Below are 25449 nucleotides of genomic sequence, written 5' to 3'. Positions count from 1 at the left end.
AAAAATCAGAATGAGCTGCTGACGTGTCATTTATCAGCTGGCGAGCCGGCCACGTCGGATGACGCTTCTGAGGAAGACTGGAGTCACAGTCGAAATTGTCAAGCAGGTAACATCACTCTGATTTTTTGTCTGAACACAAGAAAAAAATAACTAATATCTACAAGAAGACAAAATTAACATAATTAATCTTGCACCGAAAATTTTAGGTAACGAACCTACTCCTAAAACAATAGGGATTATGGCAATGGGCCAATTTGCCAACATGTTGAACTATCCCCTAAGTGTTGACATTTCTGGTGTTTTATCAGACATGTACTGACCTGTCTGCGGCGGACAGCATCTTTCAGTAAAGTCACAACATCTTGTCCTTCACAGCCGCTGGCTTTGAAACCCTTTGTCCACTTCAGCAAAATACCCTGGGAAATGAAAGCAGTAAGTCAGTGAGGGAGATGGATTGTACAGTATGTGTACAGCTGTGTGTGTAACAGCTGCTGTGAGTCTGTTTTCTATTATTGCTAATACAAATATACAGTTGAAATTAGCAATATACAGTAACCTTAAACCTTGTCTGGCATTGTTTGTGACAGTGGGTTTTATGATCTTCTTCCCAGTCTGTCAGAGTTTCACCTGCACTTAGTGTTAGTACTTAGTAGCTTTACATTCACAGTTAAACTTAGGTCAGACCTCTCCAGTAGCCCTCCACAGTCTTCTAACAATAAGGGTACAAAATCTTGTTCCACTCTTAAAGAAGAACTGGAGGAACTGAGTGACGGTTGGAGGCCTCCTTTCCTTTGGAATGAAGTCAGAGCTTTGTGGTGGTCACTTTGTTGATCTTGTCATTTTGCCAAAACTGTGCAAAAGTATGCTTGGTGTCATTGTCCAATGTCCATTTGTGACAAAGATTAAACTTCCTGGCTTTTTTCTTGACATACTGTGTCAGTGTACCTGCATAATTTTCTTTCCTGATGATGTGATCTGCTTTTTGAAGCCCAATTGAACAACCCTTACACCACTTTCTTATAATAACAGCCTTTGAGAAAGTGGTTGAATGTTCTGTGGTTTTATTTTCATTATAGTGCAATCCCACAGCCACCGAGCAAATACTTGAAAACAGCTGAAAATGAATTAAAAAATATACAAATATAAAAACAAAGTTAATTATGGTAAGGCACTTTTTGTAGGCCTAGAGCCTTGTGATTGCTCCTCATTTTGGTTTTATTCATATTTGACATACCAAACAAAGTAAAAAAAATAAACTATTTAAACTTTGAGTGGCTTTTACCCTCCAAAAGATGCTGTTAACACATATTCTGTTATCTAACATCCGGCTTAGTAGATCGACATTTGAGTTCTACTCTGCCAACAAAAAGAAGGCAGAAATGTAATTGTTGGAGAAATAAATTAATATATACAGTATATATCTCTACTAATTGTTGCTTTTGTATTTGTAGAAAATAGAGATAACCAAATGAAATTATTTATGACTGCTGTGGATGGTGAATGGTTAATCTGCAAAGTGATTCATGTTGACAAACCATAGCTTTCCCTACATGCTCTACATCTCCAGTGTTGTCATGGAAATTCTTGTTGGGGAAAAAAATGAAGAGCAACGCATAAAGTTTGTTCAGATTTGAGAGCACGTCCGCAGTGCAGCCAGAGAATATTGTTCAGATAAATGATGGACAGTTCACTTGGACACAAATCACTAATTTTCACCAGATGTCTGTAAGAACCCAAGTAATCTACACATACAAAGAAATCAAAACATATGTCCATAAATTACGTTCTGTGTAATAAAATGAAATGGCACAAGGAATTAGTATTACAGTATATATAATAATTATATTTATTATATAAACCGGCTGAAAACTCTCATTATCATCAATCCTGTCCCCTATCAGTGCTAATTAGTATAAGCTGCTTTAGACCAATTGATGCCTATAAAAAGGTTTCTCATTACTATTGTTATCCAGAAGAAAAGATAATTTCTATCAAAAGTCAATACTGTCCAAGAGCCAAGGAGCACTCAGAGAGCTGTAGAGAAACCTGGAATTAGCTGTTTTAAAAAAAAACGAGTAATGCCTCCATGGCCTTTATGCACACTTACCATGCAAGAGGTACTTATTTATATATATATATATATATATATATATATATATATATATATATATATATATATATATATATATATATATATATATATATATATATATATATATATATATATATATATATACACACACATACACCTGACAGTCTCTATGAGGCCTGCACTCAGCTTAAAGACCCCCTCCGAAATTGTGTTTTTCATGTTGTTCACATGTTCCTGTGGCATTTTTCTGATGCTAGAGGACCTACTTTGTGCTACATTTTTTATGTATGAAAAGTGCTCTATAAATAAAGTTTATTTTTATTATTATTATTATTATTATTATTATTATTATTATTATTATTATTATTATTATTATTAGCAGAAAAGTAAGGGCAAAATTGCATTTCTGAGTATTTCTGCCTTCAAATTGGGTGCAGAGCAGCGCTGTCTCCGCCCACCACTTTTTTTTTTCTAATGAGCTACTGGTTATCTGCAGAAGGAGAGCCCTGGGAAATGGCACAGGTTTTGTGATTTTGGCTGAAAACTTCATAATTACAACTTAAAGACCACTGAGAATGCTTTAAAATAACTAAAATGATGGTTGGAGGGGGACTTTAAAGGTATTCAGAAAAGAAAATTGATTTTGAGCCCACTATGGGTCTTAAAATTAGTGAAATGACTCATCTATCAGATGATGTAGCCCAAACTTTGTGCAAAATTCTATTTTCGAGTAAATCCGTGGTGAAAGCGGGGTAGTTTTTTTTCGCATTGGATAATACAGGCGTACGAATTATGCGTCACGTTGCTCACGATTCATCTGCCAGTGATATTGGAGCCGTCATCCGTCAATCAAACGCTGAGAAAAACGAGAGGTACCATGGAGGAAACTCGACCACCACCACCGACACAAACTCTCCCCTGTCCCTACTCCACTCTCCTCCTCCAGATGCCTACGGTCCATCACTTAGCCAAGCTAGCTAGGTTAGCAAGCTATAATGTAGCAAGCCAACTAGCTAACAGTTAGCTCCGTTAGCTACACACACACACACACACACACACACACACACACACACACACACACACACACACACACACACACACACACACACACACACACACACACACACACACACACACACACACACACACACACACACACACACACACACACACACACACACACACACACACACACACACACACACACACACACACACACAGCTCGGCCCCGCGCCAAACATTGAATATCCCGCCTGCTCGATAACGCCCAATCAAATTCGTTTACCTTACTCAGGTAAACTTGTGCGGCAACTCGTGGCAACTCGTGTAAGGAGGCGCAACAAACAGGACAAACTGCCATTTCTGAACACCTTTAAGACCCTCTCCTGCAACCCATGGATTGGAGACTCCATCCCCCAATCAGCATGAAGATATATTACCTCAAACAACACAGGATTGGAACATCTAGTCCTATCTTTGAACTTAACTGTGTAGGTGACACTATTACCATCACTGAGAAGAAATAAATATTTGTCATTGGTAGCCTTACATTTAATATAACATTACCTGATCCAGTTTGCTTTGATGACAGGGGAAAGAGAAGGTAAATCCCAGAGGTAAGGACACTCCTCTCATGCCCATGTACTCCAGGAAGTCAGCGATGCAGTCCACAATATGGTTGAAGAGCTGAATAAAACAACAGACATGTGAAAAAAACAAAAGATTAGTGGGCCACTAATTGAATTGAGATTTGTGAAGAGGGCCAGCCTCTGTGGGGCGACATTTTAGAGGCCTACTCCTGCAAATTACCAGGTGACTGTTAAGACATACAGTATGTCTAAATGAAATCTGATTGTTTTAGGAGTCAACTTGTGTAATTTTTTCATAGAAATCTGACTTTATACAGGAAAATAAATCTGGACTCAAGTGTGGAATAAATGTAATTCACTTTTGCAATGCAACACTGTTTCTTGATAAAAAAATCAATTTAATTTTTTAAGAAGAAAGTATATTTTAGTACACTTAAGATAAAATATCATTCCTTTGTGGCTACACCATTAGACATTTTCAGGGGCATTCAGTCTTACTTTTGTTTTTTTAAATGGTTCAAATGTCATTTCAAATGACATAAAACCAACATGAATACAAAATGTACATTTTAACAACTCTGATCTGAGAATCCGAGTAGGTGAAATGGCAATCGGATGCCACCCAAGCCAAGCGAGTACTCGAGTACTCGGATATCAGCTACAGCCCTAATAATTTGGTACGATACAAATAAAATTGAATTAAATAAATAATATAGTTATGTAGCCAAATTAAGTTGCAGAATATTAGACAATCTTTAAGGACAAACAATTTATATGAAACAGTCTTGCACACATCACTATTTAATTTGTACTGTAATGTAGTTATTTTGGTGCATTCATTCAAACAGCCTGGATGGGCCAACAACAACCATCTGCCTTTCTTTGGATATAAACTCTGAGCACCAGACTCACCTATTATTATGAAATTCTAACGTGACCTAATAAATCTCCCGCCTTTAAAAAAGTCCACAAGCTTATTTCCTCTTCAGCGGGTTGTTCACTTCAGCAAAGCAGGTGTAAAAGCAGACACAGTATCAGACATGGGTCACTTCTGATAGAACATGTAAATAGACAGTCAAAAAAATTGGATATAGGCAACAAATCGGAATTGGGCATCAAGGCCTGTGGTGTAAAGACAGCCTTACTCACACATCTGTCTGCGTGTCAGATAGAGGTGTGTTGCTGGAGGAGCTGCTGACTCCTCTGAGAATAAATCACAAGAACAGATTGTGGATATTTCTCACTCCACACTCGCACCCTGTGGTCTGCACTATGCTTCTGTCTTATCTCTCATAATCAATATCAAAAACAAAACATTTTATTTAGGGAATGGACCGATTGTCCATCTGTCTCATTTGTTTGAACACAGTATCTCAGTCACACTTTTCAGGACAATTTCAGTTGTTGTGATCATATGTGAAAAACAACAGCATTTAAACCATGTTTTACCTCTTCTCCTGTGCCCTGCATGATCTCCTGTGGGATGCTGTAGATCTTCTGATGCATGCCCACATTATGTTTCTTTCCACTTCGCACTTGCACCAGCAACACTCGAAAGCTGGAGCCTCCAAGGTCTAATGCCAAGAAGTCACCGTGCTCTGGTGAGGACGATAAGGAAAGTTTCTGAACACACCCACAATGTGTTGTAGAAAAAAAAAAAAATCTTGACTCAATCATGAGTGAAAGATCAGATTTTCCCCTCAGCCTACCTGTTCCGTCCGGAGTCGCTCTGACGTATGTAGGAAGCATCTTAACGGCTGCCTGCTCGTGGGTTTGTTTTGACAGGCCTCGTCCCATCTCCTCACCTATTCTGTTCTTCACCTCCAACAGCTGCTCATGGCTCAAACGCAAAGTGTCGAGGATGTGCTGACGCTCTGCATGTTGAGCAGCTAGACGGTAAGCGACTGCCGTCACCATGGCCGAACCCTTCCCACTGCCATCCTGTGACAGCAGAAAACGAACATCACAATCTGGCACAAGTCGACGTACCATCTTGTTGAGCCTCCGGGAAAACCTGAAAAGAGAAGACACATTTTACAATCAGTGTGTGGTGGTTTGTTTTTTTTGTTTTCTTTTGTCATTTTAAGGCTATTCGAAGCACAGTGGTCCACGAGGCCTGAAGTGACCTCCTCTCAGTTGGAAACGTAGAAAATACATGGTGAAACACAATGAAGGAAAATAGCAGGGCAACAAAGCACAGCAGGTACACTGTCCTTGTTGACACTGAAAAGGGAGGAACAGTACAGGCTCAACAATTTGAGTCAACAATTTGAAATCCTACACACAGAGCTGTTGTTTGCATTATTATTTGTGTTACTGCAGGAGAACTTACTCGGGATGATTCTTGTACACAGAACCATCAACTCCAATTGTAGTACGCAGCTTCTCCGCTGCTTTGTTATCCCGGATCTGCCGCAGCACTGCCACCAGGGTGGCTGCACACAAGTGTGCGGCCCGCGTAGACACTATCTGACACACTCTTTGAGTGGCTATGCAATCCTCCACCGATGGTTTAAGACCAAGGTCCTGAAGTACCTTCTCAGCACTTGCAAGACCTTCCTCTTCTCTGCAGGAGAAAACAAACAACAATATTACTACTACTTCAGACCGCTTGGTGGATTTCTCAACATACAGTATTATGTGGTTGATGATGGGGAATGTATAGATGGATTTCTGCCAGTGCTGCAACATCAATATGATCTAAAAACTACACAATCTATTGTTACTATTCTATATATTAAGAGAGATTAATGCACAAATCAACCTTAGTGAGGCAGAAGACCACATTTTCCACAACATGAACAAACAATTTCTGTGATACAAACAACTGCGTTTTCCAGCTCTGGAAATGCTGCTATAATCTCCTTATCTTTGTCCTTATTCCTTAGAAAGTAAACAAGCCTATAGGTGTTTCAATACCAGTTCCTATATCTGAACTAAGTACTGATCCGACAGCAGCTGTATACTCCTTACTTTGTATGGATGTGATATGTTGCTGTAATACAGTATATATATATATAGACCTTGAGGGCATCATTTGTCAAGCACACATAAAGCACATGTAAAAACTGACTTGTCGTTTTCAATGGCATAGATGTAGCTGATGTTGAAGCTTCCCGTGGTGAGGAGCTTTGATGTTGTCTTGCCCTGGAACAGCAACTGTTCTTTGGTCATCTTCACCAGGATGAGACGGACCAGTTCCCCCATGTACATGCCACTGATCATCTTCTCAAACCTGCAAACCAACATGCAAAAAGACAAGAGATAATGCATTCACTGTCACTTCATCTTTCTTATTTGTTATTTATTTACTGTTGTGTGTGTGTGAGGTTATGCGTGCTACCCTGTGTGCCTCTTTGATTAACCCTCGGGGATGAATGAAGTGATTTGATTGATTGATAGATTTCCCAGTTTATAGGTTTATATACCTAAAGCTTAGTTGCCAAACCAGTAACCATGTGTAACCATGCACATACCATACAGTGGCAAGTGGCGGTAACTGAAAGACCTTCACAGACAAAACCAAGGATACCGACTGACAGACATCAGATCAGATCAGATCAGATGAACTTTATTGTCCCCAGAAGAGGAAATTTGTCTTGGGCAAAAGTGCACCGTGTAGCAAGACAAGACATATAAGCAGCAATAAGCAGTGACAGACATACATACAATGGAGTACCGAGACAGACTTACAAACGATAGACCTGTGTACAGTGACAGACATACAGGCATAGACGTACAGACGAAGCAGCATTGCAGTGCGTCAAAACCCTATCAGTCGGCATTATCAATTCTAAAAGAAAAGTGTAAAGTAACAGTAAAAAGGACAGAAGCTTGGCTTAGTAAAAAAAAAAAAAAAGGAATTTAAAAGATCCTAAGATCAAGAGTAAAAACTCGAGCTACGCTACGCTTCCTCCAATTAGGAGGCCACCAGCCTAGGGTTGATGCTGGCGTGAATAGGGACTGGCTGTTTGTTTAACAGAGCAATAGAATTAGGGAGGAAAGAGTTTTTATAACGATTGCTTTTGGAGCGGCAAGCTCTTAAGCGTCTGCCCGACGGTAACATCTCATACTCTGAGAACAGAATGTGTGATGGATCTGACATCACTCCCTGAGCCAGTCGTAGTACTTTCTTTTCAAAGATATTCTGCAGTGTTTGAGGGTCACTTTTACCAATTACTATCATCGCCGTATTTACGATTTTTGCTATCCTAGTTTTAAGCTGGACAGAGAGGGACCCAAACCATGCTGCCATGCAGTATCTTATCAGGCTTTCTAGCACTGCGTCGTAGAATGTTGACATGATTTTCCTGCTCACCCCAAAAAGTCTTAGTCTTCGGATAAAGTGCAAGCGTTGTGCCAATTTTGCACACAAATAGTCAACATGGACATTCCATTTTAACATGTTGTCCATTTGTATCCCCAGATACTTATATGAGCACACCTGCTCAATTTGCATGTCCCCTATATTTGCAGGGTTATGGACTCTTACAGCCTTTGGGTCAAAGACCATTTCTTTAGTTTTTGTGGCATTTAGTAAGAGGTGATTGTTCTCACACCATGCTTTGAAATGATCAATTTCTCTGAAATAGCCAGAGGGGCAGTCTGCGCATAACATAAGCTCTTTCAGTCCATTAGCACAGACCCTCTGAAAATACACTGAACAACTTGGTGGACACTAAAGCGCCTCTATAAAATTCTATTCCTGCCTTTAACACTTAATTATCCACGAGTTTCTGAGGCCGGTTTTGCTCTTCCGGTGGAATTGTATGTTTACGTTTCCATGGTTTTCAGTCATTGTCATAGTTGCGTGAAACGCATGGATCTATGAACTCTGGCTTTTAACATGGATGTCCATTTGTGTGATATCCATTGTTAAAAGCTGGCGTGATGATCCATGCGCTTTACAGATTTTCAATGGAAAAAAAAAAAAATCCATGCATCTACTAATGAAACATGGAAACGTAAACATTCAATTCCACCGGAAGAGCAAAACCGGCTTACGTTTTTGACGTTCGGAAAAAGGTGGATTAACAGCGATGTAACGACTTATTTGCCTCTCAGCTTCTGCTGCATGCGTTAATGTGGAAGTTATAATAATATCATTAGAAACTGGAGCAGGTCAGATGCTCTTCTAAAATATGTTACACTTATTAACTCATTGAGTGCCGCGCTCCTTTCCAAAGTTTTAGTCAAGTGTACCGGCAATTTAGACCATTTTTGACGATTTTTGTAGAGCCACAGTGTATTCTATATTATTGCCACCAACACATACTGTGGCTCAATTGAAAGGTTTAACTTAATGCTTCAAGTGGCCACAAACCGTTTGTTTCTACGTGCCTCCGTTCCTGAGAAAAGTCAAGCTAAACATGGCTGGGTTTCACCAAAATCCCTCCTTTTTTTCTAGAAAAGGAGATAGAGCGTCTTTTATGAAAGGTGCTCTGTTTGTGTCTGTCGCTCTTCTGACACTCGCATTTCTGGATCAAAGGGCTCGTATAAGATAAATATATACAACAATTGTTGTTCTATTCACAAAACCACCATCGGGGGCGGGGGGGGGGGGGGGGGGGGGCGCCACTAAACAACAATAACACAGACGCACCGTGCCGTGTCACAGCCTCTCGCCGCGGAACGTGAGGGTCAGTCGGCCACAGCGGCTCGGGAAGAACGGTCCCGCCGGTGGTCGCGGTCCTTCTGTGGTTCGGGTCGGTGATGCCGGTCTGCTTTGGCCCAGAGACCATCAGATTTTACCGCGGGGGGACTTTGGGGAGGACACGGTGTTGAAGACCGGGCGGGACTGTGGGCTGAGAGCTTCCTGTTTCTGCTCCGAGCAGCTCGAGCAGCTGGAGCAGCAGCGCAGGTGAGAGCAGAGCAGCTGCGCTGCATCTGCGCTGCATCTGCATGCAAAACTCCGTTTGCAGAAGCCGAGTTATGATAAAAACTTCCAGATCATGAGCCGTCATGTGACTTTGATCGTCATCTATTTCAGTTCTCCTCGTCGTAGAGTCCCCAAATTTACATATAATGTGTATTAAAGTGTCTATTTTCATAATAAATAAATAAAAAGCAAAAAACGAAAAATCTCGTTTTTGGCACTCAACGCATGGGAACGAAAAACGAGAAATTACGTGGTTGGCACTCAATGAGTTAAGCAATTAAAGAGGTCTCAAACACACTGTTCTGTGTTGTAGCAAGTCACATAAGCTTGAAGACACTCACAGTTGCTTGCCGGGATTCAGAGAGCCAGCATCTAATTCCCGGTCAATGTCAGTGCGCAGGTCCTCCAGGGCACCATCATCTCCAAAGGCGCCCCACTCCGTATTAACACACATCCGCCCTTCGTCGCCATCGAGCAGCTCGAGGTTCCTCATCTGTTCCATGTAACAGGCATTGGTCCCCGTTCCTTGATGGATGGGATGTTGGCACAACAATTACTACACAGTTCAAATTCAAACATAAGACCTAGAATAACAAAACAAGGTGGTGCAGCGTCAGGACATCTAGAGCAATGCACATCAACATGAGCCATGCTTATACATGAGAGGCCTGGGGGGTATTCCATCAAGCTCGCTTAGCTCAAAGTCTGGCTTTAACGGCCTAGTCTCACTTGTTCGGGTGACAGTTTGGTTCCATCAACGTGGCTAAGATAAGCTCCACCTCGGTAACCATGGAAACCATGGTTCTGGCTTACCCTGACACTTCAAACTTAGAGCCGACCCCTGTTCCATCAAAGTGGTTAACATGAATGCATGTAATGATAAATTGATGACATAAAATTATAAAATTATTAAAAAACATAAATTATTAAAAAAAAATAAAAATAAAATCACATACACCAATATAGATACAAACCAAATTAATTAAAAAGTAATAACATTTAATTGAGGCTTTTAAAACTAAAGATTGGCTCATAAAGCCCTCAGCCCCTTGAACTGATGGATTTGGTGAATGTAATTTTCTACAGTCAATTGCGTGATAAACGTGATGAATCATATGAAATAGTTGATAAATGTGATAAATATCACTTGTTAAAATAATTAATACATTTTGTGAATTTCTCAAGGTCTATTAAATGAATAAAATGTTAATAGGTGTCAATATCTTCACTCATTTTGTCTCTTTGATGAGGGTTTTAAACAATTTTTTCTGACTTTTACGTCTTTCTTTCAAGAGGACAGGTGGACATTACGGGCAGAAAAAGTCAATGAGGGGGATTCGATCTCAGACTCCCTGTAGTGAGGACTATAACCTCTGCAGCATCTGCTCTACCCAGTGAGCTATAAGGCATACATGAATCATATCTTTATATGATGTTTACTCATTGACCCTGTCAGTCATAACCTATTAATGTGGCTCCCCCACCTTTGAAAAAATTCATACTCCCCTGCTCTGAACAGAGAACAAGAGTTTTAAGATCTGCGACTGTAAAATCCCACAAAGAAAGTCATTCTTGTTTTGTGTGTTGTTCCTCCCTGCACTGTAACTGTAATTTAAAATGCGGAAATTGTATGTCTGTTTTGTCTCTGTGCTGTACTGTTCATCTGTTTCATTGTATGTCTCTCCTTTGTATTTTAGATTGTGGTCTGTGTCTGTTGTGAATTATATGTTGGGACTACAGATGGAAATGAGCAGTTGTGGCTCAATCTGGTGCAACCATGTCCTCATTTCTTGTAAATGATTAATGCGCACTGCCCCTTGATAAATTAAATAAACTAAACTAAACGATTGTACCGGACCTCCTCTGTTACCTTGTTGATGGCGGCAGTGTTTCCTCTTCTTGTTGTACATTCCTTATATTTATCATAAATCTCCTTTCAACAGCGTTTGCTCTGCTGTGGAGAAGCTTGGGTGCATGCATTTCCTTTGCTTTGGGCCACTTTATGATATTTTCGACACTCGACTGGTGTGGGCTTGGACGAGGTGAGGCTTACAGGTGAGGTGAATTAGAAGCAGAGCTAGCTGATCTCATTTGGAACGGGTCGGGGCTTGGTTTGGAGTTTGCGCTAATTCTCGCTTCAAGATTACACCATGTTGGATGTTCTTAGCGACTTTGATGGAATACGCCTACGTTTAAAGATTCTGGTGTTGTGCTTGCTGCCTCACTGTCTCAATATGGTGTACTGGAGCACTCAGATATGAAGGTTATTTGTTATTGTTTTATTAACATCTAAGTTAGAATGTGTGCTGACCCCAGGGTACCAATAAGTACTGTAAAAAGTAGATTTGTCCTGCCATACTAGGTGCAACTGGAGAATACAGAAGATTACAGTCAAGCAATTTGTGCAGGTCCACAAAGTCTTAGACAGTCTTAAAGCAGAAGTAAGCGATCCGGTCGTTTTGGCTAACTTCATTAGTTAGCAGCCCCCGGCCTCGTCATGGATCTATTGGTCCTCGTCCCTACGTCACCACATTCACGCACATCCCTTGGCTGCACACAGCCCTTCATGCCGTTCTCTCTCCTCATTGGATAAAGCTTGTAGGATACAAGGAAGTATACAAGACGTTTTCTCCTCGGCTTACAGCAGAGCAGACTGACTGACAGACCCGTGTTTCAGACCAAACACTCTATATAAGTGATTGCCGTCGGAAGATAGAACTATTTAAGACTTATATTAACACAAATATTCTGCTTACTTCTGCTTTAAAGCAAAATATGTGAAGTCTTAGACAGTCTTAACAAAGCAAAATATGTGAAGTCTTAGACAGTCTTAACAAAGCAAAATATGTGAAGTCTTAGACAGGTAAAACAAAGCAAAATATGTGAGAACATTTGTGTGGGTGGAGTGGACTGTCTATCCTTGATATACAAGAACTCAGGAATTAACATAATAGAATTTCAGTTTGCAGCACAGGTGATATATTAAAGGAAAACCAGAACACAGTAGAGAAAACCACAGAGAAACAATACAGATGGTTCCATAGAAGAGGAAAAGGGTCACTGATTGGTTTAATGAGAACCAGTCATGAGTCACAGTTAGATTGAACTCACCTACAATGAGGCCAATTTCACAGAGCTGATCGTCATAGCCACAGGTCATCATGGTTCCCACTGTGTCATTGACCACTGCCACAATATCAATGTCAAAGTCCTGAAGAGAAATTGAGTTCAATGGTATATTTTCAGACCAGCGCAGAGGTGACAAATTATTGAGGGACAAACAGAGTGAGGGAGTTATACAATTGGTCACACGAGTGCAACTGCCATTCTATCACAATATCATGGATAGTTTGGAGCCAATTAGTCAAATCTGCTACAGTTTTATCTAATTAAAAAAATTAACAACATTCAGTTCCATTTGCGGCCGCTGGTCCTTCAATTCATAGATATATAAATGTAGATGCCGCGTTCCATACTGCCGAACAGCGCCACCATGCGTCTGCTGGCCGCCATGTTGTGCAGGGCATAAATTCTAAAGGACTGCCGTTCTAAACGCTGTAACCATGGTTGTAACCCCAGATTTTGATTAAATCTATTCACAGGCGTCATTTACGCTGGGGACGTTAACTACATTATCCTAGAAGCAGCTGAAACAGTGTGCACGGCCCAGAGCTTCCTGTACGCCGGAGCCAACTCGCAACAATGTAGCTGGTTTCCTCACTCGCTCACTCTTGATCCGCATATGAATATTATATAAAAAATAAAAAGGAAAACACACAGACGCGCAAATTGAAATGGCTACTGTAGTGTAGTCTAACAATTCAGTGACCTAGAGCTGTAGACCTGTAGATATCCCCAAATAAATTTAAATCAAACGCAACTGGACTCGGTTATTTTGTCTAAGAAGACGTTTCACCTCTCATCTAAGAGGCTTCATCAGTTCATGTACGCAACTGATGAAGCCTCTTGGACCAGGACAAATGAGAATATTCACAGGCTTAGACGTTCTGTGTCCTGCACAATATGGCGGCCCCGCTGACGTATCGCCAGATATAGAACGCGGCATCTATGTTTATATATCTATGCTTCAATTGACCCTTTGTCAAGTCCTGCCCTCCCCGGTTACTGTTGCTAGGTTGGACAAACAATGACGAATGGGTTAACTCCCATTGGAAACCATTGAAAATTAAGCAGATTTAATTTTTTTGCAAGGTAAATTTGACTTATCTATCAGAAAAATGATGTCCGTGCCAGAAGACAGACGTGGCTAAAGAGCAATTGAACAGGCATTACATGACTTTTACGAAGGGTGGTGAAAAATCATTGTTTTGGTCACTCACAATAGCTAGCTAGCTAGCTAACGACAGCTAAGCTTACGCTTTATCTCCGCCGATCTCCAGTTTCTCCTCGTAAAACTTAACAAAATTCAAAAGACATTAGCAACAGTAACGTTACATTTCGCTAGATAACTTTGAAGGTTAACGTAATATGTATATGTATATACAGTATACAGCGGGGAAAATAAGTATTGAACACGTCAACATTTTTCTCAGAAAATGTATTTCTAATGGAGCTATTGACATGAAATTTTCAGCAGATGTCGGCATCAACCCAAGTAATGCACACATACAAAGAAATCAGAACATTAATGTCCATAAATTAAGTTATGTGTAATAAAGTGAAATGACACAGGGAATAAGTATTGAACACATGAAGAAAAGGAGGGGCAAAAAGGTATGGAAAGCCAAGAAAGCAGCTGGAGTTTGTCAGTATTTAGAATGTAATCCTGTCTCCTATCAGTGCAAAGTAATATCTGCTGGTTTAGTCCTGATTGATGCCTTTTAAAAAGGTTTCTCACCACCAAGGTGTCAGACAAGAAGTATTGCATGATGGGTAATGGCAAAGAGCTGTCTAACCCCCAATTCCAATCCGCCCCCTAAAGACTCAGGCCCTGAACCCTCACTGACTTAAGTGACGTCAGCTGTAAGTGACAGAGTGTGAGAGTCTGTGAGGGTCCAGATGCTGTAAATATGAATGGAACAGCACTTACACACTCTCACGACACGTTACCTTGACAACAACATGTTGTTGACTCCGGTCTTGGGCCGATAATTTACCATACTTTCAACGCGCACAAGGTGTGTGAGGTGGACGGACTCAAAACAAAATGTTCCCGGATCAGATCTGATCAAATCATCATCAATAATCACAAACTGCACGTTAATACTGACAGTAAACTTCTTCTTTTTTTTTCTTTCTTTCTTTTTTTTTTGGTTGTTGCTCTTGTCCATTAACAATAAAGAGAGCAGCGGAGCTCTCTCTGACTACGTGTGTTAATTTACTTTTTTTTTTTTAACACTTGCGTTCCGACGGCATCCCATGTGTTTGACTTCACAACGCTATGAACTGTGGGTAATTCCCCTACCCAAAGTCAGCATCGGTGCTGACTTACGGTAAGGGGGCAGTAAGGGCTCATTCACTGACTCACTGACTTGATGATCTGACAATGGAACAGCCCTCACACACTCACGGACTTCCCGTGAACGCGCCTCTAAGTCAGTGAGTCCGTGAGGGGTCGGATTGGAATTGGGCCTAAGAGCTGTCTAAAGACCTACGCAACCATGGCCTCCATGCACGCACACCATGCAAGACATGGAGGCCATGGCGGTTGAGTCTTTGAAACAACTGTACCTGCTGATTCCAGGTCTTTCTGAAGCTCTCCACCAGTGGTCCTGGACTGTTAGGGAACCCTTCTGATTATTGTTTTGACTCTTCTGTCTGAAATCTTTGGTTGCGTAGGTCTTTAGACCTTTATACCTTTTTGCCCCTCCTTTTCTTCATGTGTTCAATACTTATTCTCTGTGTCATTTCACTTTATTACACATGACTTAATTTATGGACATTAATGTTTGGATTTCTTTGTATGTGTGCATTACTTGGGTTGATGCCGACATCTGGTGAAAATTTCATGTCAATAGCTCTATTAGAAATATATTTTCTGAGAAAAATGTTGACGTGTTCAATACTTATTTTCCCCGCTGTATGTATGTTTGTTGATGGAGGTTGGGTTGAACTGCCAATGCGGTCTCCCACAAAGCTGTATCCAAATACACTGTAGCACTTTATTACACTGTATTATATTTGGTTTCGTTGTTTGGCTTTGTTGTGTTCTCAACCCATCCTTGCACAACTCCATCAAGAATCCCTGTTCTGGTCTTTGCATTGCTGCATCTCCATCCATTTTATCTCATTTTATCCATCGTAAACAGTCCATCTCACCTAAATTTATTTATTTGCACTATACTTCCTGTTTATTTTTATAGTAGTGTCATGTTAATTGTCCCATTTTGTAGTTTTATTGTCTGTTGGTTTTTGTTTGGAATTATCTTCCCTATGTCCTTGTTGTTCATTTAATGGCTTTCAAGACCTTGCCAGGAGGACTACAGTCTGAAATTAGCCTTTGGCTAACACTAGCACCTTTACATGTATTAATGTTCATTAATGTGCACTGACATACCACCTGCTGTATGAATAAGAGTGTTTGGTTACTGCCCTGCCCTTAATCAATGTCAATGTCACCCGTGACAAACTGAAATGTTTGATTGGCTAAAATAGTAAATAATGAACCATGACACTGAATAATACAATTACCCCTCGTTTTCTGATGGATTTCCTGAGAAGGCTGACCACGTCTTTCCCCTCTACTCCACTTGACCTGAAGCCTTTGGTCCAAGACAGCAGAACACTCTGCAAACAGAAAAAAACAGACATGGAGCAGAATCAGGATTATTCCATTTTATTTTAGCCTGATCAGAAGGTAGACAATAATAATGATTCAGTAGTGCCAAATTTATTAAGGGATAACCCCTTGAGATGCATCATCTCGTCTTCCAGGGGGTCCTATACATCAAAACAATCAGACAATACAATACAATACAATACAATCACATATACACAACACAAAACATACACTTAAAGTGTGCACAACAGCTCCTGAATCCCTCCCGCCCACCCCACCATACCCCATCAAATCATAATACTTATTATTTATAATCAATTGTTTGTTGAAATAATTCATTTTCACATAAAAATGTCATTCATAACATAAATAACAGTGTTTAGATTAGTTAAACATCCCTGAATGATTTAAAATCTGACTGAATGACACAACTAACTTAAAGCAGAAGTGAGTGATCCGGTCGTTTTCGCTAATTTCGTTAATGCTGCGTTCCAGGCAGGCTTTTGAAATCGTAAATTACAGCTTCAAGTCACAACTTACGACTTTGTAGCGTTCCAGGCAACCCACTCGTGTTTTTCCGACCTGTTTTACCGGTGAAAGTCACTATAACGGCCACTCGTAACTTCCGACCGGTGAACTCGTACCAGATTGAACTGGTACCACTTCACGGTCGGAAAAATACGAGTTTCCTTGAACGCACCATAACAGTCCTCGTCGCTACGTCACCACATTCACGGCGTTCCTTGGCTGCACACACAGCCCTGCATGCCGTTCTCTCTCCTCATTGGATAAAAACTGTAGGATACGATAAATGTTTTCTCCTCGGCTCAGAGCAGAGCAGAGGGACTGAGAGACCCGTGTTTCAGACCAAACACTCTATGTAAGTGATTGCTGTCGGAAGATATAACTATTTAAGACTTATATTAACACAAATATATCACTTACTTCTGCTTTAAAAGAAAGAAAATATTTCGTTAAGTGTCCAAAATAAGACTGACAATGAAACAAGTGATGATGTAGGGCTGGATATCGTCAATGATTTCCTGAATCGATTCAATTCCGATTCTCAAGAATCGAATCGATTCGATTCAATTTAATATCGAATCAATGAGGGGTATTTTATGTTCCCAGAGTTTCTGTTTTGTAAATCAGACAATATTTTTTTTATCACACAATCATGTGTGGACAGCAGATTCTTCAAAGGAGTAAGCTAATGGTTTAAATCATGAATCAGATCTATATCAGGGTTGGAAATTAACTTTTATTTTTATTTTATTTACTTTTTAATTTTTCTGCTCTTTGTGCTCTGTAGGGAAGTAACAATATCAAAATCTCACAATATTACAATACCTGAATAGCAAGCCCATGGTATTTATCCAAATCTCACTGTATGATAATACCACATAAGCTCCAGTAGCCTACAATATATATTCCATTATCCATAAGTCAACAACAAGAACATTTGGTCAAAGATGAAATATCTTATCTGCCTTTCTCAATCACCAGCCTCTCTCCCCTTCTCCCACCCTCACCTGCCTGTCTGCCCCCCAACCTCACTCACCTCCCTCCCTCCCTCTCCCCCTCACCCAGCTCACCTCGCTGCTTCTCCCTCTCCACCTGCAGCAGCAATACAATCAACCTTGACAAGAAAGAAGCTGCTTCTGTAGCATTTGGCCTCTAAGTTATCACCTTGTGTGTTGTCATTTTTTGTAATAACTCTTCTTCCTTTTAGTCCAAGATAATATACTGTACATTCTTCCTTCAGCCAATCCCAGCCGACCCAGTACAAGGATGATGTGAGGTTACTCAGAGATAATAACCAGTTCTTCTCTCAGAAACATGCTGTTCCAGAAAGGTTTTGCTGCACATAAAGATGTGAGCTATACCATTCAGATCTTATGACCCATAATTAACAGCCTAAATCATTTTCCATGTTGTTCATCTGGGTTTTCTGAATTCAACAAAGCAAAAAAAGAGAAAAGGCCAGTGCAGAGGGGCAGAGCAGCCTTGATTCTTTCTTGACTCAGAATACAGTTTCCTTTAAAGGAAAGCTTTCATTGTGTGTTTTCTTCATATTTCATTGCAATATCCTGTTTAAAGTGATCATATAATAAACAACTAATCAATACTGTATAGATAAAGGAGTGATAATAACCTACAGTAAATACTTTGAATCTCTTAGATATAGCTGTGCAGTATCCTTAGTAGACCGGAGAGCAGCAGATGATAGAAGGGTCATTACAAGCAGAAGAGACAGGAGGCTTTTTTTTAGAGACTTGAGACTTGACTTGGACTCGTGACCAAAGACTTGAGACTTGATGAAGTCTCGCCCCTCAAAGACTTGGGACTTGACTTGGACTTGCAAAAAAAATACTTGTTAACATCTCTGGGTTACATACATAGTACATATTTATTTCTAACAGTAATGTTCACAACACAAAAGTCACTATCAACTTAGTCTCGCTGTCAGACCCTCCTCCAGAGAAGAAGGGTCTGGCTGGTCCGCCTATGATTCTGCCATCAGAGAAAAAAAAACGCTCTGGCCATTTGGAATTCTTTCAACCAGTCACAATCGTTGTGATTGGCACCGTAGCAACGGTGCGCTTGCAAAATATTGCCAGTTGGAAACTGGATTTGGGACCGCGGTGTAACGACGGTCGGCAACCGTTGACGGATATTTATTCTTTTGTTCGGTTTAACGGTGGTTGGCAACCGCTGACGAATATTTCTTCTTCTGTTCAGTTCAAGACACGGATGTATAATAGATCCATGGTTCGGTTCCTGTTGTTGTTTGTTGATGTTTCCCTTTACCGGGCGGACTGTGAAAGCTGCAGCACGGAGGCGGGACTTCCGCCAGACGGCTCGTTCCGACCAATCAGAGGCTAATCGCAGCAACGCACTTCGGTCAGGCCAGACTACTATCAACTCAACAGTTAAATAAATGATACATCTGATCTGACATCAAATTACTGATAACCTCTCCTTCTTCCTGTTGCTGTGGTTGGCTGTTAACAGGTACCACCTGTAAGGGATTATTAACTTGGAAGCACTTAAACCAGGGGTGAGCAATATTTTTTTCCAGTGGTCCACATTGACTCCAATTAAGTAAGTGAAGGGCCACACAATTGGACTTCAAATTGAAACATGAAATATTTAGTGAAAAAATGACAACTCTATCAACTGAAATTAGCATAGACAGGTGTCTCACCTCATCCAACTTGGTCTGCTGGCAGGGAAAAGAGAAGGTGAAGCCCAGTGGCAGTTTTTTGTTCTTTATGCCCATCTTTTCCATGAACTTGGACAGGCAATCAACTATGTGGTCAAAGAACTACAGGGGAAGAAAATGGAAGATTTTTTTTCTATTATTAATCAAGAGCTGAACAAAGTGTGCTGTGTGTGGGTGTGTGTTTAACCATGTCTTTTACCTCAGTGCCGCTGCCTCTCATGATTTCTTCAGGAATAGCATAAACTTGATTTTCCATCTCCACCTTTCGCTCACCATCAGCCATCACTTTGACCAGGAGCACCCGGAAGTTGGACCCCCCAAGATCAAGGGCCAGGAACTCACCTTGCTCTTTGAACAAAAAAAACAATCCAACAAACAAAACAGTCACGTACATCACTGATACGCAGACATGGGGTGATCACATTAGGAAAACATTATTCACTTCTAGGCTAGTGTCTTTTTCCCACTATTCACTGACACCTTGTTTTGTTTTGAGCCATATCAAGCTGTCAGTCAGTGGAACTGGCATCAGTGGGCCTGCAACTAATACTAATACTATTTTTCAATATATGTTTTTTAGACAATTACATCACATGCAAAGCCAAGGTATTAAAACTTGGAATGTGAAATTAGTTTTGTATGAATCAACACAAATGATGGGCAAGCAATAAGATTCAGAAAAGCTGAAGATTTGTGTGTGTGTGTGTGTGTGTGTGTGTGTGTGTGTGTGTGTGTGTGTGTGTGTGTGTGTGTGTGTGTGTGTGTGTGTGTGTGTGTGTGTGTGTGTGTGTGTGTGTGTGTGTGTGTGTGTGTGTGTGTGTGTGTGTGTGTGTACTATGTGTGCCAAACTAAGCAAAAAGACAAATGTTTAAATGTTTAACCTCCCAACAGTATCTATGAAAAATGTATGAAATACTTTCAATCAGGTACGGTAAGTCTAGAGATAACCCTGACCAAATTTTCCCAAAATTTGGCCATGCAGTCAAGTAGATGCTAAAAGTAGTTTATTCACAAACTTATCCTTCCATAAATTGATCCATTGAATACACTGTTTATCTGTGCAGGGTCACATGGGTGCTGAAGCTCATCCTATAGGAGGATAGTTGCAAACCCCAAATTCAAATTCATTTTGTGCCCCAATTATAACATAGTTCACTCTATGTGATGTTGTCTGACAAAAGCCACCAAAGATGTATTGAAGTGAGACTGCAGTGATTTTGGCTGAGCTGAAGCTCATTCAGAATAGTTGCCATGTGGTCTGCATAAAGAGGTGTGCGTTAGAGAAAGGCCGACGTCACACTCAAAGGAATGTACTGATAACTACCTTCTAGGGTTTGGGTATGTTGACATTATTTGATAGCATTTTACAACTTGCAATAGCGCAGTAATGATTAAACATTTAAAAAATATATACATTTGAAACTGTTCTTAATAAATAAATAAATTTGCAAGTATTTAAGTACTCCTTCATAAGGGAATGTGAGTACTTCTATATTGAAATGAATGAAAATGCCCATCCCTATGCTCTTCTAGGTGAGGCCGCTATCATTTGTCCAAATGTTGCTATATTTGTTGGTAAGTTAACGCCACACACACACACAAGGACATTGAAAATAGATCCATTTGTCTTCATTTAGAAAATGGTACCTCTTCTCCTGGAAAATTGTTGCAACTACAAATGTTTTGTAATGATCATTAAATCTTTTGTAATGGTACAATACAAAAAACCGAAGGGAAAAAACAATCAGGTAGGTTGGCTACAAGGCCACAATCTGAAAACGTCTTGATTAGGGGTGTCAACATCTACACGTGTGAAAGGGTACACGGATAACAAATCATAACCGTTTAGAAAAATCAATAGCCGTTTACACGTCTTTTTTTCCCCCTCCTCCTCCTTCATTTCTCACCAATATATAGTATTTTTAGGGGTGATTATGTTGCCTGAAAGCTTAAGATAATAATGGAACTGCGTGTCAATCCCCCCTCACTTTATCTCTGCGTAGCCTACCCGTCTCTTTCCAGCTTTCCCTTCAAAATAAAGGCCGAGGAAAAACAACAACACCGACTCCTCCGGCCTGTACTGCGAAGGAGGCTCAACATAGCCAGGCTTTGTGTTCATGTTTCAGCTTAACCAAACCTCAAGCCCCGGTCCGAGTTAACACGGTACTACGAAGCTGGTTATCAACTTGCTCCTGACGCTCGGCTCAACAGCTGAGCAGCGTATTCCCGGAGGCGGAGACGCTCCGAGAGAAAGTAACAGCAGCGGATCAGCGCGATCTCTCCGTTCAAACGCAGACAATTTCAGCGCGGCGGCCGCCTCAAAATGTATAATGCAGAAAAACCCTGGTCTGAGTTAGTAAATGTTCTCGATCGGAACCCGATGTGTCCGGTCGTGTTCGGCCTGGTCCGATGACTGAGCCAAGGGAAGAGCCGGTAGCCTATACAGCAGGGATCCCCAATAGGCGGCCCGCGGGCCGGATGTGGCCCGCGAGAGCAAAACATCTGGCCCGCGACGATTCACTGACACTGACGCACCTCTTTATGTTCTGAAGGCTGCATGACAGAGCAGGTGATTTAGCCAGATCCAGCCACTAGGGGCGCTATCGCGCTCTATTAGGCAGAGTGCTGCTGCTTATGAGAGAGAGAAGAAGAAACTGACGACGGTGAGACGTGTGGCCGGCAGAAGTTGTTTGCTACTTTGTATCGGTTGACCTGCCGTTTGTGGTTCAGTGTGCGTCAAGAGAAACAACCACACACACACAACCACACCTTCAACACACACCACCATAAAAGGATCGACTATCTCCTGCTTCCTTCTTCATTAAAGTCTTGGGGGAACTTTATAGACTGCGTTCTAACAGACGCACACCTCGCCATTACAAGTCAGAGAAACCAGGCTGCACTCATTAAGCCTTCATCACAGTATGAAACTAAGTGAACAACAGATAAGGTGTGCACTGCTCTACTGTATTTCGATCTCACCCTGCTCTGTACGTCGACCTACACTTGTGTAAAGAGTGAACGAAATGAAGACGTACCGCGCGATGGAAACATGGGCGCGGTATTTATTTAATTTTTTTTTTCCCCATGGCGCGGTGATCCGCCGGTCCTCTGAGTGAAATATCCAAGTAAGTCAGGTAGGCTGATTAATAACATGACCTGCACCAGTTTTGGTTTATTTTACCGGACCATGATGATGCTGAGAGAAAGAAAAGTGACACCTGACGCGCGCTCTCTCTCTCTCTCTCTCTCTCTCTCTCTCTCTTTGTTTACGTGTGCCTGACTCATACAGTCTCTCAGGTGGCTCTTCTTGAGGTGAAGGGTTGTACAGATGCAGACAGATGTAGGCTATTTGTGGGCATTTTGCAGATGGGTTTAAAAATCTGCACAAATGGTATTGATGTTATAAATATGTAGAAAGGTTGCTACTTTCTTGCTGTGTGTCTCTATCTCTATTTATTTTTGTCATTGTGAATATCAGAATATACCACATACAACTACTGCTCCTTTCTTATCTTCCTTTATGTTACACTTCTATTTGGGAGCTCTAAATTAAAATGCTAGGATGCTTTTATTTCATCTAAACCGCAGCAGTGGCTGTTTTTCAAGAGTGCAATTTTTCTTGTTTGACCCTTTGAGACTCCCATGCCTAAATTATTACTTCTAGAATGTACTATGCTCTTCTTCAATTTCATCAACAATGATAATAGTGATAGCATTAACATTATCTGTACAAAAATCAACTTTTACTGGCACGATGGGGGGAAAAAAAACCTGGACGTTTTGGCCCTCGGTTTGGCACACTTCACATACTTTGGCCCTCGCCGAAAACTAATTGGGGAACCCTGATACAGTCTGTGGCCGGAGCATACATTTATTCAGAAAAAGTGTAGGCTAATTGGTGCAGATTAAACTTGTAAATTAATGCTGCTCTCGATCCGACCCTTCCTTCTATTCTGACTCAAACAGTAACAACAGAACATTTGATTATATTATAGATTCTCCATCTGTGCTGAGCATAAGAATTGTTTCAAATTAATAATTTAAAAAAGCCTTTCCCATATAGACGCCTGTCTCTAACATATCCCGGGTCAGTCCGGCTCATACAACCCAGTATCACGCCAAGATCTCATTAAGATCTCTGGAGATGGACTTGAAGCCTTGAGACTGTTGACGCTTTTCCAGAACTGTGTTTCTCAAACCCCCACACAATTCATTTCTTGTCTAATTGCCTTTCTCCACTGTCAGTGTGGTAGACATGAACTCGCAACATAAAGATTAAAGGGATACTTCACCCAAAATCGATAATTTCTTAACTTAAGTCTTCTATTTTATTCCTCAGGATTTTTGTGTTGTTCTGGCACATAAATGCATAGCTGTAATTGCAACAATTTTCTGAGATAAGTGGTCATCATCTGAATGAAGTGCGAAGGGTGCCACTATTTTTGGCCACGTAGCTATGAAATGAAATCACAAGTGGTCTCTAGACCTGCATTTGGAGATGCCAGGTGTGAACTTCATTAGTCAGAGCTGACTAATTAATAAAGACAGAGGGTTATAACAGGTATGAACAGTATGAATAGTCAGTCCTATTTTGTGTGAGGTTGACACTTTCTCAAGCATATTGCACTGGCAAAGCCCCAAATGATCTTTTTCATGGCAAATTGTTCGATTAGATTTCCCCTCACACCCTTGACATCAGATAGCTTTAATGTGATATAGACCCAAGTCCCTGTGAATAAAAAAAAGCCATTGATGAACCTACATAAGCCGTCTCATAGGAATGACATCACTGTACCCACTCCCTCCACAAATTTCACACAGGAAAGGAGGTATTACCTGTTCCATCAGGAGTTGAGCGCACAAATGTTGGTAGCATCTTGACAGCAGCTGTTGGGTTGGTGTCTCTGTACAATCCTTTGTCCATTTCTCTTCTAAATCGTATTGACAGATCCATCAAAGTCTCATCTGGCAGCTGAAAGCGGTGCAGGTATTTGTCCACCTAAAGAAATCATCACAGTGAGTAAGTGTATGTCACAACTTTAAGGTCAGTGAAGTCAGTGTTCCTCTAAGTCAGTGTTTCCTCTAAAGCCATCACCAACTCCACCCACTCCACACTCAGTAACTGTCTCACCGAAATAAACAAATGGATGCAAAGAAACTATCTCCAGCTCAACAGTAACAAATCAGACATCATCATCATCGGTCCCACATCCTGCACCAGAACAACCCAAAACTTCAGCCTCACCTTCAACAACTGCACTCTGTCCCCTTCCCCACACATCCGGAACCTTGGAATCATCTTCGACAGCCAGCTTAAGTTCGACCACCACATCAACCACATCACCAGGACCGCCTTCTTTCACCTCAAAAACATTGCCCGTGTCCGCCCCTCACTCACCAACTCTGCTGCTGAAACCCTGATTCATGCTTTTATCACATCCAGACTGGACTACTGCAATAGCATCCTATACGGTTCATCATCCAAACTCCTCAATAAACTGCAATACATCCAGAACTCTGTCGCCCGCCTGCTCACCCACACCCGCTCCCGAGAACACATCACCCCTGTCCTCCAGAAACTGCACTGGCTCCCCATTGCACACCGTATACAATTAAAAATCCTCCTGCTCACCTACAAATCACTTAACAACCTGGCCCCCACCTACCTCACAGACCTTCTTCACCACTACAACCCCCCCCGTGCCCTCCGATCCTCAGCAGGAAATCTCCTGACCCTACCCCCCCGGACCAAGCACCGAACCTGGGGGGACAGAGCCTTCTCCGTTGCCGCCCCCACCCTCTGGAATTCACTCCCCCAACCCATCAGAGACTGTACAGACCCCCACACCTTCAAATCACTTTTAAAAACCCACCTTTTTAAACTGGCTTTTAATCCATAAATTAAATTTGTGTATCTTGTTC

The 25449-nt window shown here is 41.2% G+C and overlaps 1 protein-coding gene across 1 annotated transcript in view; it reads right to left on the bottom strand.

Annotated features, from left to right (window-relative positions):
• Nucleotides 1–25449, bottom strand: part of hk2 (hexokinase 2) — a 44019-nt gene that overhangs the window by 12005 nt on the left and 6565 nt on the right. The window contains exons 2-13 of the mRNA XM_083979212.1: nt 24364–24526; nt 19724–19872; nt 19507–19626; nt 16211–16306; nt 12671–12770; nt 9901–10084; nt 6755–6916; nt 6014–6247; nt 5391–5695; nt 5131–5279; nt 3659–3778; nt 321–416 (exon numbers count right to left, since the gene is read on the bottom strand). Of these exons, the coding sequence (XP_083835338.1) occupies nt 321–416; nt 3659–3778; nt 5131–5279; nt 5391–5695; nt 6014–6247; nt 6755–6916; nt 9901–10084; nt 12671–12770; nt 16211–16306; nt 19507–19626; nt 19724–19872; nt 24364–24526 (1878 nt within the window). The remainder of the gene's footprint in view (nt 1–320; nt 417–3658; nt 3779–5130; nt 5280–5390; nt 5696–6013; nt 6248–6754; nt 6917–9900; nt 10085–12670; nt 12771–16210; nt 16307–19506; nt 19627–19723; nt 19873–24363; nt 24527–25449) is intronic.

Source organism: Trachurus trachurus, assembly GCF_905171665.1.
Source record: "Trachurus trachurus genome assembly, chromosome: 9".
NCBI classification, from domain to species: Eukaryota; Metazoa; Chordata; class Actinopteri; order Carangiformes; family Carangidae; genus Trachurus; species Trachurus trachurus.
This window is presented reverse-complemented; position numbering and strand designations above follow the sequence as displayed.